This window comes from Caloenas nicobarica, chromosome Z, assembly GCF_036013445.1.
Source record: "Caloenas nicobarica isolate bCalNic1 chromosome Z, bCalNic1.hap1, whole genome shotgun sequence".
In the NCBI taxonomy this organism is placed as follows: Eukaryota; Metazoa; Chordata; class Aves; order Columbiformes; family Columbidae; genus Caloenas; species Caloenas nicobarica.
Window position 1 is genome coordinate 15,039,109 of NC_088284.1, and position 13,897 is coordinate 15,053,005.

General features: G+C 34.9%; 1 protein-coding gene across 7 annotated transcripts in view; it reads left to right on the forward strand.

The window, feature by feature from the left end:
* Positions 1-13,427, forward strand: part of POLK (DNA polymerase kappa) — a 35,575-nt gene extending 22,148 nt beyond the window's left edge. For 5 of the 7 annotated variants that reach the window (XM_065657867.1, XM_065657871.1, XM_065657868.1 and 2 more), the window contains 9 exons: positions 759-974; positions 2,407-2,531; positions 2,714-2,880; positions 5,055-5,087; positions 6,933-7,029; positions 8,249-8,420; positions 9,283-10,239; positions 11,399-11,450; positions 11,593-13,427. In XM_065657867.1, coding sequence (XP_065513939.1) covers positions 759-974; positions 2,407-2,531; positions 2,714-2,880; positions 5,055-5,087; positions 6,933-7,029; positions 8,249-8,420; positions 9,283-10,239; positions 11,399-11,450; positions 11,593-11,677 — 1,904 coding nt within the window. In that variant the 3' untranslated portion in view covers positions 11,678-13,427. The remainder of the gene's footprint in view (positions 1-758; positions 975-2,406; positions 2,532-2,713; positions 2,881-5,054; positions 5,088-6,932; positions 7,030-8,248; positions 8,421-9,282; positions 10,240-11,398; positions 11,451-11,592) is intronic. The other 2 variants (XM_065657872.1, XM_065657873.1) reach the window with 1 other exon arrangement.
* The last annotated feature ends 470 nt before the right edge of the window (positions 13,428-13,897 follow it).

A 13,897-nucleotide genomic window follows, 5' to 3' on the forward strand; every position in this document is an offset into this window, starting at 1 on the left:
CAATGCCCAAACCAGAAAATTTAGATTATCAGTATTCAAAAATGATCCAAATAGCCATTAAGAGGATAATCAAGGCTACACTACTACTTTAAGGCATTAACAGAATGGAAAGAAACAAACTGACATAGTCTTTACAAAACTAATATCCCTGATGTGTAGTCACAGGCCTCTTCATACTTCTCTAACATCTTTGTTTTTCTGAAACACAGACACTCAGAATGTGAAACCATAGTAGTAAAGTTGGTAGAGTCAGACAAAGGGCTTCTGATGTTACTTGATGACTACAGTTGAAAACAAGAAGCTCACCAGACTGGTGGTTCTAGAACGAGATATTCCAGAACCCTAATTTTCTTTGGAGAATATTGAAAAAGCTTCTGTAAAGTATTTCCACACACACACAAAAAGGAAGCATCTGGCCTTTACTGTGGTATGAAATAAAAACCACCAAAATTTTGATGTTTTTCTGCTGCTATGGCAACAGGCCATTAAACTTTGTTGCTTTTCTTTGAGCTATATCCAGTCTCCTAGCCAATTTTTCCAGTCTCAGCCAAGGTCAAATTATGCTAAGAACAAAGCAGTTAGGACTCTCCTTTCTTCAACCAAAAAAAGCAACACAATTGCTTTGGATAATTTTTTTTTTTTCCTCAAGCAAATAAATAAAAGTGCTAATGGACTCTCTTCAGCCAGCACAAAATGAAATCATTAAAGTATATGTTTTGGATGGATGGGTTAATTAATTATGTTTCTGTCTAACACAGATAAAGGTGATGTAAATACGTCTGCCAAATCTAACAAAGATGGATACTCTTCTTCACCAGTACTGTTTGAAGACAACAAACCTCTGATGGGTGATGACCCTGAACAAAGACATCAGTCAGAGGAAAATTGGGTTGTCTTTGGAACTTCTGCAGAGGAAGTCGTGAAGGAAATTCGCTTTAGGATTGAGCAGAAAACTCAGCTGACTGCTAGTGCAGGTATTCAGACACGTATTAATAATAATAATGCTTTGTACTTCCACAATGTCTTCTACTCTAATCTCAGAGGGCATTAAGAAATCAGCATTACCACAGCGTTCTTGTGGTGCAAAGAAATAGCCTCTTTGCAAGTCCTCACAGACTGTGACTTTCAAGTGTTTCAAGAGATACTATGGCTATCAAAGCCACTCCAGGTTAGTTTTGTTTGTTTAATCGTATAAACTATTGTATAATCTTTTTGCTTCTGTATTCTTGAAATATAAGTAGTGTGGAAGAATGACCAGTGTACTCAGGATCTAATCGTGGCACTGGTGGTTGTTATTTTCGTGCTTCATGTAAACTGTTTTCATAAGCCAGTTGTCATAGTGAAATCTGTCACTGGTTGCTAAATTGCTGTTTGAATAGCAGATCCATACTATTAAGTATTTCTAAGAGTTCTCCACATTGTTCCTTGCTTAAGACAATGTCAAAATTTATTAAAAAGTTAGCTCTCAGAGCAGTATATGTTGAAGTTAATAAACTGTTCACTAGTTTTTTAGTATTTATCATTCAAGTTTTATGTCTTTTGACTTCAGGCAACCTACCTGTAAATCTCAGCTGTTTTGATAATAATCTGGATTAGGGGACTGAAAAAGGTGTATGTCCCTAGCCATTTAGTCTGGATGACATCTGAACTGCTTTGTGAACCAACTCAGAGAGGCTTCAGGGAATGGTGAGCTTTATGAAGCAGATGTGGAAGGCCAGGCAAGCATTGAATGTAAGCAGAGGTAAAGGGACAGCTAGCAGGAAGAAGCAGGATGATACCTCCCTCCCATGTATGTTATCTTATGACTGGTAGCAAAATAATAATTATGTTCTGCTGAAAGTTTGTCTTCCTAAGGATAAGTTATTGTTTAGAAAACGGACATAGCTTTCATAAGTGTATCAAGCATTTTAAGACCAAAAATGAAAAAGTTAAATTTTGTCAGAATTAGCTTAGTCTTTTTGCTGAAATACAAGGAAGCAATATCTCCTCATTAACAGTTCTTTCTAACGGTTGTAAGCATTTCCTTTTGTCTTACTGTAATCACCATCATAAAATGTTTCAATCAGGTATGTAACTGATGTTATTTTTAAACACTTGGTATTTAAGCCCTCATAACTGGTTAGTGCATGTTGTATTACCTTGACTATCTCAAAATAGTAGGTACACTTCATCTGGTGCATCCATTATATTTATTCTACGTCTTGTATTTATGTTCTCACACGTCTATTACAAAATGTTTTTGTGGAATTGTGGCAAATCTAGTTATCAGTTATTGTAATTCTTTTGCTTGTGTTTAGTCTTTGCCAAATGTGTAGACTGCTCTTGTGCTTTTAAATATTGAACAGTTGAAATTAAACATTGCCTTGTATTTTTAAAAAATATGGGTTTTGTTTGTTTGTTTTTAAGGAATAGCACCGAATACAATGTTAGCAAAAATGTGCAGTGATTGTAATAAACCTAATGGGCAGTACAGAATTACTCCTGAGAGACAAGCAGTGCTAGACTTCCTAAAAGATTTGCCCATTCGAAAGGTAAGAGATACCATGACATTTACTGTGCAATCATGTATGTTCTGTATGTTCTAAAAGCAAGATTTCTACTGAAGAAATATACTTTTCTAGGTAATGCACCCAGTTCCATTTGATATAAATTGTTCTTGGTATTGGATTACAAATGGAAAGTTTCTAAAATAACGATACTTATTATTTTTCAGGTGCCAGGTATAGGAAAAGTAACAGAGAAGATGTTAAAAGCCCTTGGAATCGTGACTTGCTCAGAACTTTACCAGCAGAGGGCACTGCTTTCTCTTATTTTTTCAGAAGCATCTTGGCGTAATTTCTTGGATATTTCCCTTGGTTTGGGTTCAACACATTTGGAAAAGTATGTTTTGGGGTTTTTTTCTCCTGCATTTACATTTTCATAAATTTTTCCTTGTATGTATCACATACTGTACATTTCAATACATATTGACAAATATTATGAAAATTTGTCTTATTTAATATATTTTAAAAGATCTCTGATACCTGTTATTGGTACATTTATGGTTGAGATACACACTACAGCCAAACAGTAAAGAACAAAAGTTTGTACAGCCATGTCTAATACATGAAATCCAAAATGTCTGTCAGAGAAGCTGGGCATAAGTGTGTATCAAGAAATCAAGTCAATATCATTTAGGATAACCTCATCATTACTAGAATAGCTAAATAGAAATGAGTTATCTTAAGCAGAGGTGTTCAGTCTTGTTTTTTCTATAAAAACAATAAATTAATATATTTATTGGATTTTATTGCTTTCTGATTGTAATGAAAATTGCATTGATTTCTGATCTTTTCTGGCAGTAAATTGTTATATTTCTAATGAAAGTAAAAGAAATTTCTGTGTCTCCTATTACGTTTATGTACATATTTGTAATAATCAACTTGTGAATTTGCTGAAACAGAACTAAAGATTTTTATATCCTTTTTCATATCTGTTCCTTTAAGGTTCATACTATAATGGCTTTTTAGCCTCCTGTTTGGGAGAGAAGAAATTAATCCTGCTAGTGAATGCATCTTTTCAATAATATGCGTCATTTTTAAGCCTGTCCTGAGTACAAACACGGAAAACTTCTTTAAAAAAAAAAATGTGGCATTTTGCTGGTTTTGTAACCAAGCGTCTTAATTTAAGATTGAATCCTTTCTTTTCAATATCCCTTCCTTAAATATCTTTTTATCTTTCCTATGTTGCTGAAATTCTATTTTAAAATTGCTTGACAATGATTTGGTTTCATTAGGAGTTCCAAAGTGGTTTAGGTACTTCTGAAAGACGTACTCTGACAGTAATAGATCTTCAATTTTTTCCATTTGACTACGAAATAATGTATAGTTAGCCGTTTGTAGACCAGTAATGTGCTAGCACAAATCTTTGTGTGTTTTGGGTTTTTTTTAATTTTCAGAAGTATGTTGAACTAAAACAGAATATGCAGTAAGACTGACTTTGTGAAGGTGACTTGATAAAAGATAAAACGTCATTTTCCAACTATTTGTTTCTGTTAAGATAATGCAATCTTAAGTGGTCCTTTAATAATTTGTGCACTGTCTCCCCTTATTCACCCTGTTTAGGTGTTGTACAGTCTGAGTAACCTCCCAGTACATTTAAAAAAAAACCAAAAAAGAGCATTTCAAAAGCCAAGATTATCTTTGTGAAGGGGAACACATTTTTAATGGTCTTGTCAAATAGATTTATTTCTTGGGTTTGTTTTTATTAGCACCAACTTGATTTCAGTGATTTTACTGTGGAGAGAGCAAACCTTTGATGTATTATCACCTGAGTCCTCAGTAAACAGTTCATCTTATGGTCATGATCTTTGACCACCTTCTTTTAGGAACATCTGAGGGTACTAAAATTGGTATTTCCAATACTTAGAAACAGAAGAAGGACCTAAAACGAAAATGCTTTGCACAGCTCCTTATATTGAGAAGAGTTGTTAAATGATGCTCACTTAAAACCAGAAATAAAAAAAAACAATCAACCAAACAAACAAAGCCTTAACACATCACCTTTAACATGGGCAGTAATTTAGACAGAAAGTGAACTAATTCCTCAGATAAACAAATATTCAGATGGATATAGTATTTTCAGGATTTTAATAGCAGTGCTTCCCAGTTACAGCTAGGTCAGACAGCATAGGTTTTGTAGTTAGTTTCATTTTTAAGTAAGACTCCTTCTGTTATGAGAAAGGAGTTTCGTTGAGGGCTTAGTTTTTGATTTTGTTTGGTTTGGGGCATTTTGTTTATTTGTTGTTTGGGTGTTTTTTTTCCCCAGACTTCATTTTTATTGAAGTCCGTGGCTGATCTATGTCTGTACTTATCTACAGTAGTTTAAATTTTTTAAAAAAACATTCTCAGTTTTGCACTCAAACTTGATGTACAAGATTTGTAGAAAAAGTTGACACCCAGATTTTATAGAAGAGACTGCTGTTAGTTATTGAAGCATGATTGGTTGACTCAGTTTATTGAAAAGATGATAATTCTAAGTAAAGCGAGTATAATAAATTGTTTTTCTTTTTAAAGGGATGGAGAAAGAAAAAGTATGAGCACTGAAAGGTACGCCTCTTTAATATTGAAAAAGATACATTAATCACTAAACCTACATAATGTCAAGTAGCATTGTTGTGTATCTATATGTGTTAAAAAACAAACAAAAAAACCACACAAAAACAACAAAACCCCAACACATTTATAACCAGCTTACTAAATCAGAATCAAGCTTTCATTATTTTTTTTTCTGGGCTTTGGAATACTGTGGAGGTACTTCTGTCAGTTTGAGTGTTCTCTTTTCTCATAATCTAGTTCTCCTAATGCATTTAATGCATCAAAGTGGTCTTTAAGTCATAATATAGGGCGGAAATATATATGTTCTAGTTTAATGTCAGTATCAGTCTAGTAGCCTGCAGTCACATGCACAGCAAGTATAGCATAAGGTAGACTTGCAAAGCAGGCAGTAACTTTGCGTGGTTAACTAAAATTGGTTACATGTCCTAACTTTTAAGGTTTTATCAGTGTAAAGTTCCTTAAGAAGGTATTGTATGTAATTTTCAAAAGTTCATTTTTAAAAAGAAAATACTCCAAGGAGAATGTGTAGAGCACCATAATAATTATCCCTACCCTCATGTGTTGTATCTTCTTAGAAAAGAAGAAAAGATTCTTATTCCTGTTGTGACTTAATAGTTGTGGGCAGCTTAAGTAAGCCCTGTAAGATTTGGTGCCACTAGAGCTGAGAAATTTGTGGCCATAGTCTTGTGCAGGTTTGCAGACAGACAGATAATCTGAGTAGCCTATTGTATCTTTCTGCTTTTCTTCCTTCTTTTTTTCCCTAAGGGAAACTGTTTCAGACCAGAGACGTCAATGGACTGATGAAATCATGAAACTAGCTTATATGGGGGAAAGAGATGGGCCTGAAATATCATACCAAACTTGTGACTTTCGCAGCTTCCCCATTACCACAGCATTGCAATGCTGTAAATCACTGCGGCATTGCCAGGATAACATGAGTTACTCCTTGGATAGTGGCATGGGACCCGCAGTAAAATACTCATCCTGTTAATTTGGCAGCATGCAAATGGTCTTAGGGGAATGTGAATGATAGTAGAGGATGACTTTTCAATACAATCAGGTAAACCTGACATAATCGAGAGATGTGAAATCTGTGGTAACTGTATAAACTTTACACTCATACATATAAAGCCTGGCACGAAATAATGGATCTATGAGACCTTTCCAAAAGCACCTGATGGCTGTAAATTTTACTTCCTACTTTTCTTAAAACCACTGTTAATGGAAAGTTGTCTTTCATGTTATTACTAAAAAGCAAATGCAGAAAAACAGCAACAAAAAGCCCTGTAATTCCCCTGTCTAGCAAAGGCAGTTAGCAGTGGTTTTTGGCAGAAAGATAGTTCTGCCTCCTCCAAGGCTAGACATAATTATCCTAGCTGGCATCTTTTTCTCAGCATCTGAATTATTTATTTCTGATCCTTGGCATGATGTTGACTTTCTAATCCTTTCTTTCTTCTGATGTTACACAGCACTGTACAGAGGAGATTAAATACAAATGGCTGGTTCTATGAATTCAGTTGTTATTAGTATTCTCTCTTGCGTATATTATAGCATTAATGACCTTAAATCTGATACATTTTCAAATAGTGCATGAAAAATTGAACACCAAATTATTTCAGTATTTGAAAGGCTTTGCAAAGATTTTGAAACAACTAAATGTGCACAAATCTTTCTGTATAATATTTGTATGAATATTCGTTTTTCCTTGAAGTAATCATTCAAACCTACACAACCTTTTTCTGATGTAGATTTGTTTAACTGGACTAAGAATACTTTTAGATGACAGCCACTGAACAAATCTTAGGACTCACACTGAAAAAAATATCTTTATCTTAGAACATTCAGTGAAATGAACACAGCAGAAGACCAGTACAGCTTGTGCCGAGAACTCTGCAGAGACCTTGCTCAGGAGCTACAGAAAGAGGGACTTAAGGTATTTATATTATTCCCTGTTTACTTGGAAAAAGACAACACTTTGCACTCAAACTTATTAAATGCAGCATTAGTGTGAATGCTTTCAGCAGCATCATACCATGCGATCTATCTTCAGAAGTGTCCATTCTTTAATTTACAGATGTTTAGAATGATTTAGGCAGCATTTTGTTCAGGTGGGTAATAATATGTGTGGAAAAAAATTAAACTAGTTAAGCAAGTTATTTAGCATGTAAGCATTTTATGCTAAAAGCAATGTTTATAAATAAATAGTAGAGCTGATTGTTATGCTTTGGTCAGTCATGTAATGCTAATATATTTAAAACACCATGTTTCTCTCTCATATTTATACAGGATTCAGTCTATAGCCAGTAGTCAAATTTACAAAGTGTATATGTCCCAAAGTTGCTGACAAGTTGTTCACACCATTCAAGGGTATGAATGGTCGCAACAGTCTCTGTATTCCTTCTCCCCAAATTTCTTTTCATTATCTAGAAAGAACAGTTCATATTTTCTATAGAGGTCTTTATGGTAAAGTGAGGAATAACATTCAAGACGCAAAAGACATTATTAGTCTTCTTCAGTCATAAAAGATTGTTTCAAAAGATGACATATTGAAAGGGGAATCATCAGCTAAGAAGGAAAAAGGAATAAGCTTACAAAGGCACCTTAACAAAAGGAGTGCCATTTATTTACATTTCAGTGGACTCACTAAATCACACAAATGGTTTGGAAGGTGTTCCTAGGGGAATATCTGTGCCATACACAGATACTGTGTGTGGCTCTGAAAGCACTGTGCAGAAGGAAGGATGTTTTCGTTGAATCCTTAATTGGATAACATGCATCCCTAGTAGTTTTCCCAGCAAAGTTAAGATATCTGTCTCTGAAAGTTTTCAAGTGAGGTAATAATTTTTTTTGTAGACAGGGTAGAAGTTGTGACTGTAGCCAGAGCATGAAATCTCTTGAATGTGCACTGGTGGCCCGTGGTCTACTAGGAACCATAGCAAAATGACCCAGTTCAGAGGATTCAACTTCGGCATCAGTTTAGGAGCAAGTGCAGAATCTTGCAGGCAAATTCTTGGCAGTGTCCATTGCTGCACACAGATAAGCACACATTCCTGACTATGGTTTTAGGGCCCTTGTATAAATGCTACATGATAATTGTTTCTGTGCTGTATATGCTTAACCATTTTTTTTTCTTTTTTTCCCTCACCTCCCAGGGTAAAACTGTTACCTTGAAGCTAAAGAATGTGAACTTCGAAGTAAAAACAAGAGCTTCGACTGTACTGTCTTCTGTTTCTACTGAGGAGGAAATATTTGCTGTTGCTAAAGACTTGTTAGGAACAGAAATTGATAGTGTTGCTCCTCATCCTTTACGGATAAGACTTATGGGTAAAATATTTCAAACACGTTCTTCCTGTTCAGAGTTAGGTCTTAGAGTGTATCAACATAATAGACTACACTCTAAAGTAGAATCAGTATAAATGGCTTTATCCTTTCTCCATTACCCTGGTAGTTTTTGCAAGGTGAAACAAGTCTAGAGTGCTGAATAGTGACTCAGGAAGGTTTTACTAATTGAGGTTGTACTTTTCCTAACACCTGTTAGCCTTGGAACAACATGCACATTGATGTGAGAGTAGAATCTTAATACATAGCAGTGCTTAATTCTGCTGCCATGAAAGAGCTTTTAAATCTGCCTTGCACCACAGCAACAGGTAGTTTCTGTCTGTAACATCTTGTAGAAACAAATGCTTTAAAAAAAAAAAGTGCTTATGGATCTGAAGATGCTGTGTTCTGCAAGAAATTTGAAAATTACTGTTAAAAGTAAATTCTAAGACACATGTGTTTCAGGTGCTTCCACATTCTGCTTGAACCTTTCAGTGATATATAAAAATTACTTGTCTGTGGTATTAGAATGGGCTGAAGAAAAAAATATTTTGGTGGGGAAACTTCATGCAAAACTCTCATTCAGACTGAATTCTAGATAATTATTTTAAGTTTATAGCCTCATGTTGTGGTGTAATCAGTTAAAACTTCATGGGTATTGAAATGAATAGTATGGTTGGCAAGTGTTTGGGTTTGAAAAAATTGTATGGAACTTGTGATCCATTGTTAGCATTTGCAGGTAATACAGCTTCCATTTAGAGATAAAATGCTCTTTTATTGAGTGGATGTATACCTCAAAAGGTGTCAATTAAGAGTTATTATCAAGTTTTCATAAAATTGGTATTATAAGTTTGTTTTTCATCTTTAGGTGTACGAGTATCAGGATTTCTAAGTGAAGAAGAGAAGAAGTACCAACAAAAAAGCATTACAAGTTTCTTAAAATCCGGAAAAGAAGTTGGTTTTCTTAGTCTTCAGCCAGGGAAGTCCAACCAAGAATGTTTCACAAAAAATTCAGAAGCATCTCCCAGAGGGAGTTTTTTTGATAAAAAGCGAGCTGCAAGGCAGCTAAACAGTGAAAATTTTTCTCCAAATGAAGCTGTAGGTAAACAACTTTTTCATGATAGGAAATCATCAGCAAAATTTGTGGAAGAAACAAAGAAAGTCACAGACTTGCAGAATTCTAATGTGTGTAGGATCTTCACCTGCCCTGTTTGCTTTGAGGAGCAAAGCAGCAATAATTTGGAAGAGCTTAATAGGCATATTGATGAGTGCCTCAATGGAACTTTTATTAAAGATACTGTGGAAATATCCAACAATAACAATTCAGGAGAAAGTACACGTAACTTTCTACCACAACTTAAAAGTGAAAATGTTGGTGAGTGTCAAAAAAATAAAACAGATCAATTAGCAGGAACAGACCAGTCTGCAAGTACATCTGACAAATCTGCTAGCAATAGCACAGACAAATTCGCTCAGGTAATATCTGATAAACCTCACAGAGAAAGACAGCCTAGCAATCTCAGTGATATTGCTAGAAATGTGTGTATGAAACAGTGTCTCTTCCCTACAAGAATTTCACAAGACAATGAAGACCATTTTGAAAAGACTGAACATACAGAAGAAACTAGTTCATCTTGTTTCTTTGAAGCCAACAAAGACAGTGTTCTTGTTTGTCCAGTTTGTAATTCAGAACAGAAAACCACCAGTCTTGTGTCATTTAACAGACATGTGGATGTCTGCTTAAATAAAGGTCTTATCCAGCAACTGACAGAAAAAAAAGATTTTCCCGCTAAGACTTATAATATGGAAAACTCGGACAGAGTTGGTGAGTATGCACGTTAGGATATATTTGATTACTCAAATTATCTGCTTGTACACTTAAAATAATTTGGTAATGGTATAGTTTGAACTTTTCGGGGCTTTGAGGTTTTTGCAACAAATTCATTTGAATAAGGCCTGTGTAAGAGTGAATATTTTTATTTTAAAAATGTCAAGTCAGTTCTCATGATTAACTAGATTTATGAATGTGATGGTAGTTATACAGTGCATTCTCATTCACAATGATAGTGACATAGGAATTACAGCCCATTTCTGTAAATTGCATGTTTGCTAACCCCAACAATGTTCAGAAAGGTATTAGTAAGGCTTCTGATACTGAAGTGAAAATGAATGAAAATGTCTTCAGCCTGGATTGTTTCAGAGATTCAGTTGACAGGAAAGTTCCATTATGTAATGTGCAGGCAAAACCAGAGAGCTGGTGAACTAAAGCATAAAGGCAAGAACTTGCAAGTGTGTTTTACATCTAATAAATATAATATAACTGCACCTGTAACGTGGCAAACCAGTAGCATATTTACTCAAGTGGTTTCTCTTTTTGATGAAGAGTTAATCTTTGGTCAGGTTACAAGACGTGCATGCAGTTAAGTATCTGTTTAAAGTACCTTTTCCCTGATGTAGCTGCAAAGCTTTATAAGAGGAAATGGAAATGCTAGTGTGTTAGAATTATGAAAACACAATTAAGACTTACAACATGAATCTTTTACACAAAAAAATTTATAGGCAGTACTGTTATTGCTTGTGCAAACAAGCTTTGTTTTAAATGGAAAACTTGCTGTTGGCACAGATTCTTTTTTTTTTCTCCCTGCAGGATAAAAAAATAATTAAAAATATGTTTTTCAACAGCCACCTTGAAAATCAACTACTATTGTTGAAAACTAAAAGAAGGTTCAGATTAATCCCTTACAATTCAGGAAACTGAAGTCTTTTCGGTTCTCTCTTTTAAAAACGTTATTATAAACTACAGTACTCAAACTGCAGACAATAAGATGTTGTCTGCTCCTTGAGACAGATTGCATTCACTTATGTTAAAAAAACAAAGCTTTACCTAAAACTGTTCTTTCAAAAGTGCTGCCATGTATGTAATTTCTGAAGCTTGCTTTCTTTATTGAAGTCATTAATTTTTGTTGTTTACAATTACTTTTCAGGAGGTTTAAGCAAAGAACAGCAATGCACAAATCCATCACAAGGAACAAAAAGGTAGGGGTTTTCTGGAAACTTGACTATACAACTCATTTTAAAACGATAAACTTTAGAAAAATATTCAGTGTTGTAAAGTTTGTGTAGGTATGCATTGTATATTTTAACCTCTTACTGTTTTTTCTTCTGTTTTCAACTTTAGGTCTGGACTAACAACTTCACAGTCAGTATCAAAAAAGGCCAAGTCAAGCAATTCCAAGCATACAATTGAGAAGTTTTTTAAATGACTGTGTAGCAACATATTCTGTATGAAGTATTTCATAGTATTTTATGACTGCAAATTCCTTTAGCATTGTTGTGGGCTGCTTGCCGGTGCCTGTCACTTTGGAGCCATTGCGTGCGCATGTAAAAAGGACATGATGTTTGAGGTAGAAGAAGAGGTAAAACTAAGTTTGGGGCATGTGGTGGGGTTTGGGGCTTTTTTTGTTTTTCCCAGTTGTTTCCAAGAATCAAAATTCTCTAGCACTTCAACTTTGTTTATATTGAATGTGTGGGGGTCTTTGTTAGAGTCATGAGCAGCCTCGTGAATTCTCTCTGCTGTTGAACAAAGAGAATGGGGATTAGAGCTGCCATTGAGCCAGCCTGTAGCACAAGAAAGCAGGAATCATTAGCTAGGGTGCCTCGCTGTGCTTACTGAAGGCCCTCTTCCCACATCTGACTTGCCTTCTCAGTGTTGGTTGTATCGGCCATTTTAGCCATAGTAGCTCAGGCTGACACTTGCTTAGACAATTTACCACCAAATTTAATTGTGGTACTAGCTGTGTGATAACAAAGAAGAGCTGAGTTGCTTCATTTCAGCTTATGAACATCTGTCTTCTCAGTGGACACAAACACTGCCTGGTCTTGCAGTTTCAAAGGAAAAGATCAAGAATTTGGAGCACAGTCGAGCTTTCATTGTTGTCATGGAAAGTGACTTCATTACAAGTTGATGGACCAGCCCTGAAGGACTCATTGTGGTGAGATGCAGGATGACTTCATTGATTTAAAAAACGTTAATAAGCCTGTTGATGAGAGGAGGATTTCTCCAAGTTAGTCACACAAATGCTGTTTGATAATTGGGCTTTCCAAAGAGACTGAGAACTTCAGTTTTCTTCACAATTATGAAATAGTTACAGGTCAGTAGCACTAAATTTACTCTAAATAAAAGGTCTCATGGTGCAATAATAATATGAATGATGTGCAAATACAGAAGATGCTGAACTTTTTTACTGTTTACCTATCTTCTTCTTGGAAATTATTTTGTATTTCTGAATAAACAATTTTATGAGTGCATATGTGGAAGAAGGGAGTTGTAAAGTGCAAATATTTAAAATAATTGTTTAGATTTTTTTCTGTTCACACCAAATTGCTTAAATGTAGATGTTTTATTATAATTAAATATTTATCAGGCTAATAATTTATGATAACAGTGTATTTCTTGAAAGTTACATGAACAATGTCAAACCCTGTATGAAATATAAACTGCTTTTTAATTGCAAAATCTTTAAAAGAAGCAGCTACTATAGAAACGTGTTTTGTTGTTTAATTGTATTGGAAGTATCTGGGGGTTTGCTTGATTTTAGGTAAATGAATATATACCTGGTGTGTTTTAGATGCCCAGGCTAAGTCCAGAACGTGGGGTTTTTGTTTCCAAAGTTGCTGGAATGACTTCACCATCTCTACTTGCTCATCTATTTGATTGCCAGATGCCACTGTACCCACAGGTCTGTCATTTGAATTCATGTCAGTGCTCCCTTATCTGCTTTGGACCAAATCAGCTGGCCTGATTCAGACTATGTAACCTGAATCAGTTGGCTTTTTCTAAACTAGATCAGTAAGCATTCAACATGAGCTCTTCTATTGACAGAGGTGGGAACTAGAAACTTGTGGTAGGAAAGACATAAAAGCAACTCAGGGAACAATGACTTAAGCTAATGCTGCTGTTTAGAAAGTGAACATCTGTCCCTTTATAAGTTTGTATCTGTCTGATTCAATAAAAAAAGTGTAGAATCTATTACCTTGTCATTTTGTGTGTTTCTTTAAAACGTATTTTTACATATACATTACTTATCAAAAAGTAAACTGCTGTAAGTACTTGGACAAATGAAGTTGGTTTGGCTTAACCTCAGAAGTTGTCATACTATCTGTTTAAAAAAAAAGTAAGTTAAAGTAATGGAGTATGTTAGAGTTAATGTGGAAATAAAACCTACAGTATGATTCTAAAGCCAGAAAGGTCTATTTTTGGAGATGTATGTAAAAATACACCTTTTGGAGAGGTTATTCCATGTGCCTAAAGGAAGTGCTTCGTGAAATTATTTGCGTGTTTTCCATGTAAATTATTTACTGCAATGAAAAACAGAAGCCTTTTCTTCTATTCCTTATAGCTTCTCATGGCACCTTTATAACTTTTTATCTGAAGAAGGCCTTCAGTATCGTCATGAAGTTCTGCAATATGATTTTTTTTTAAT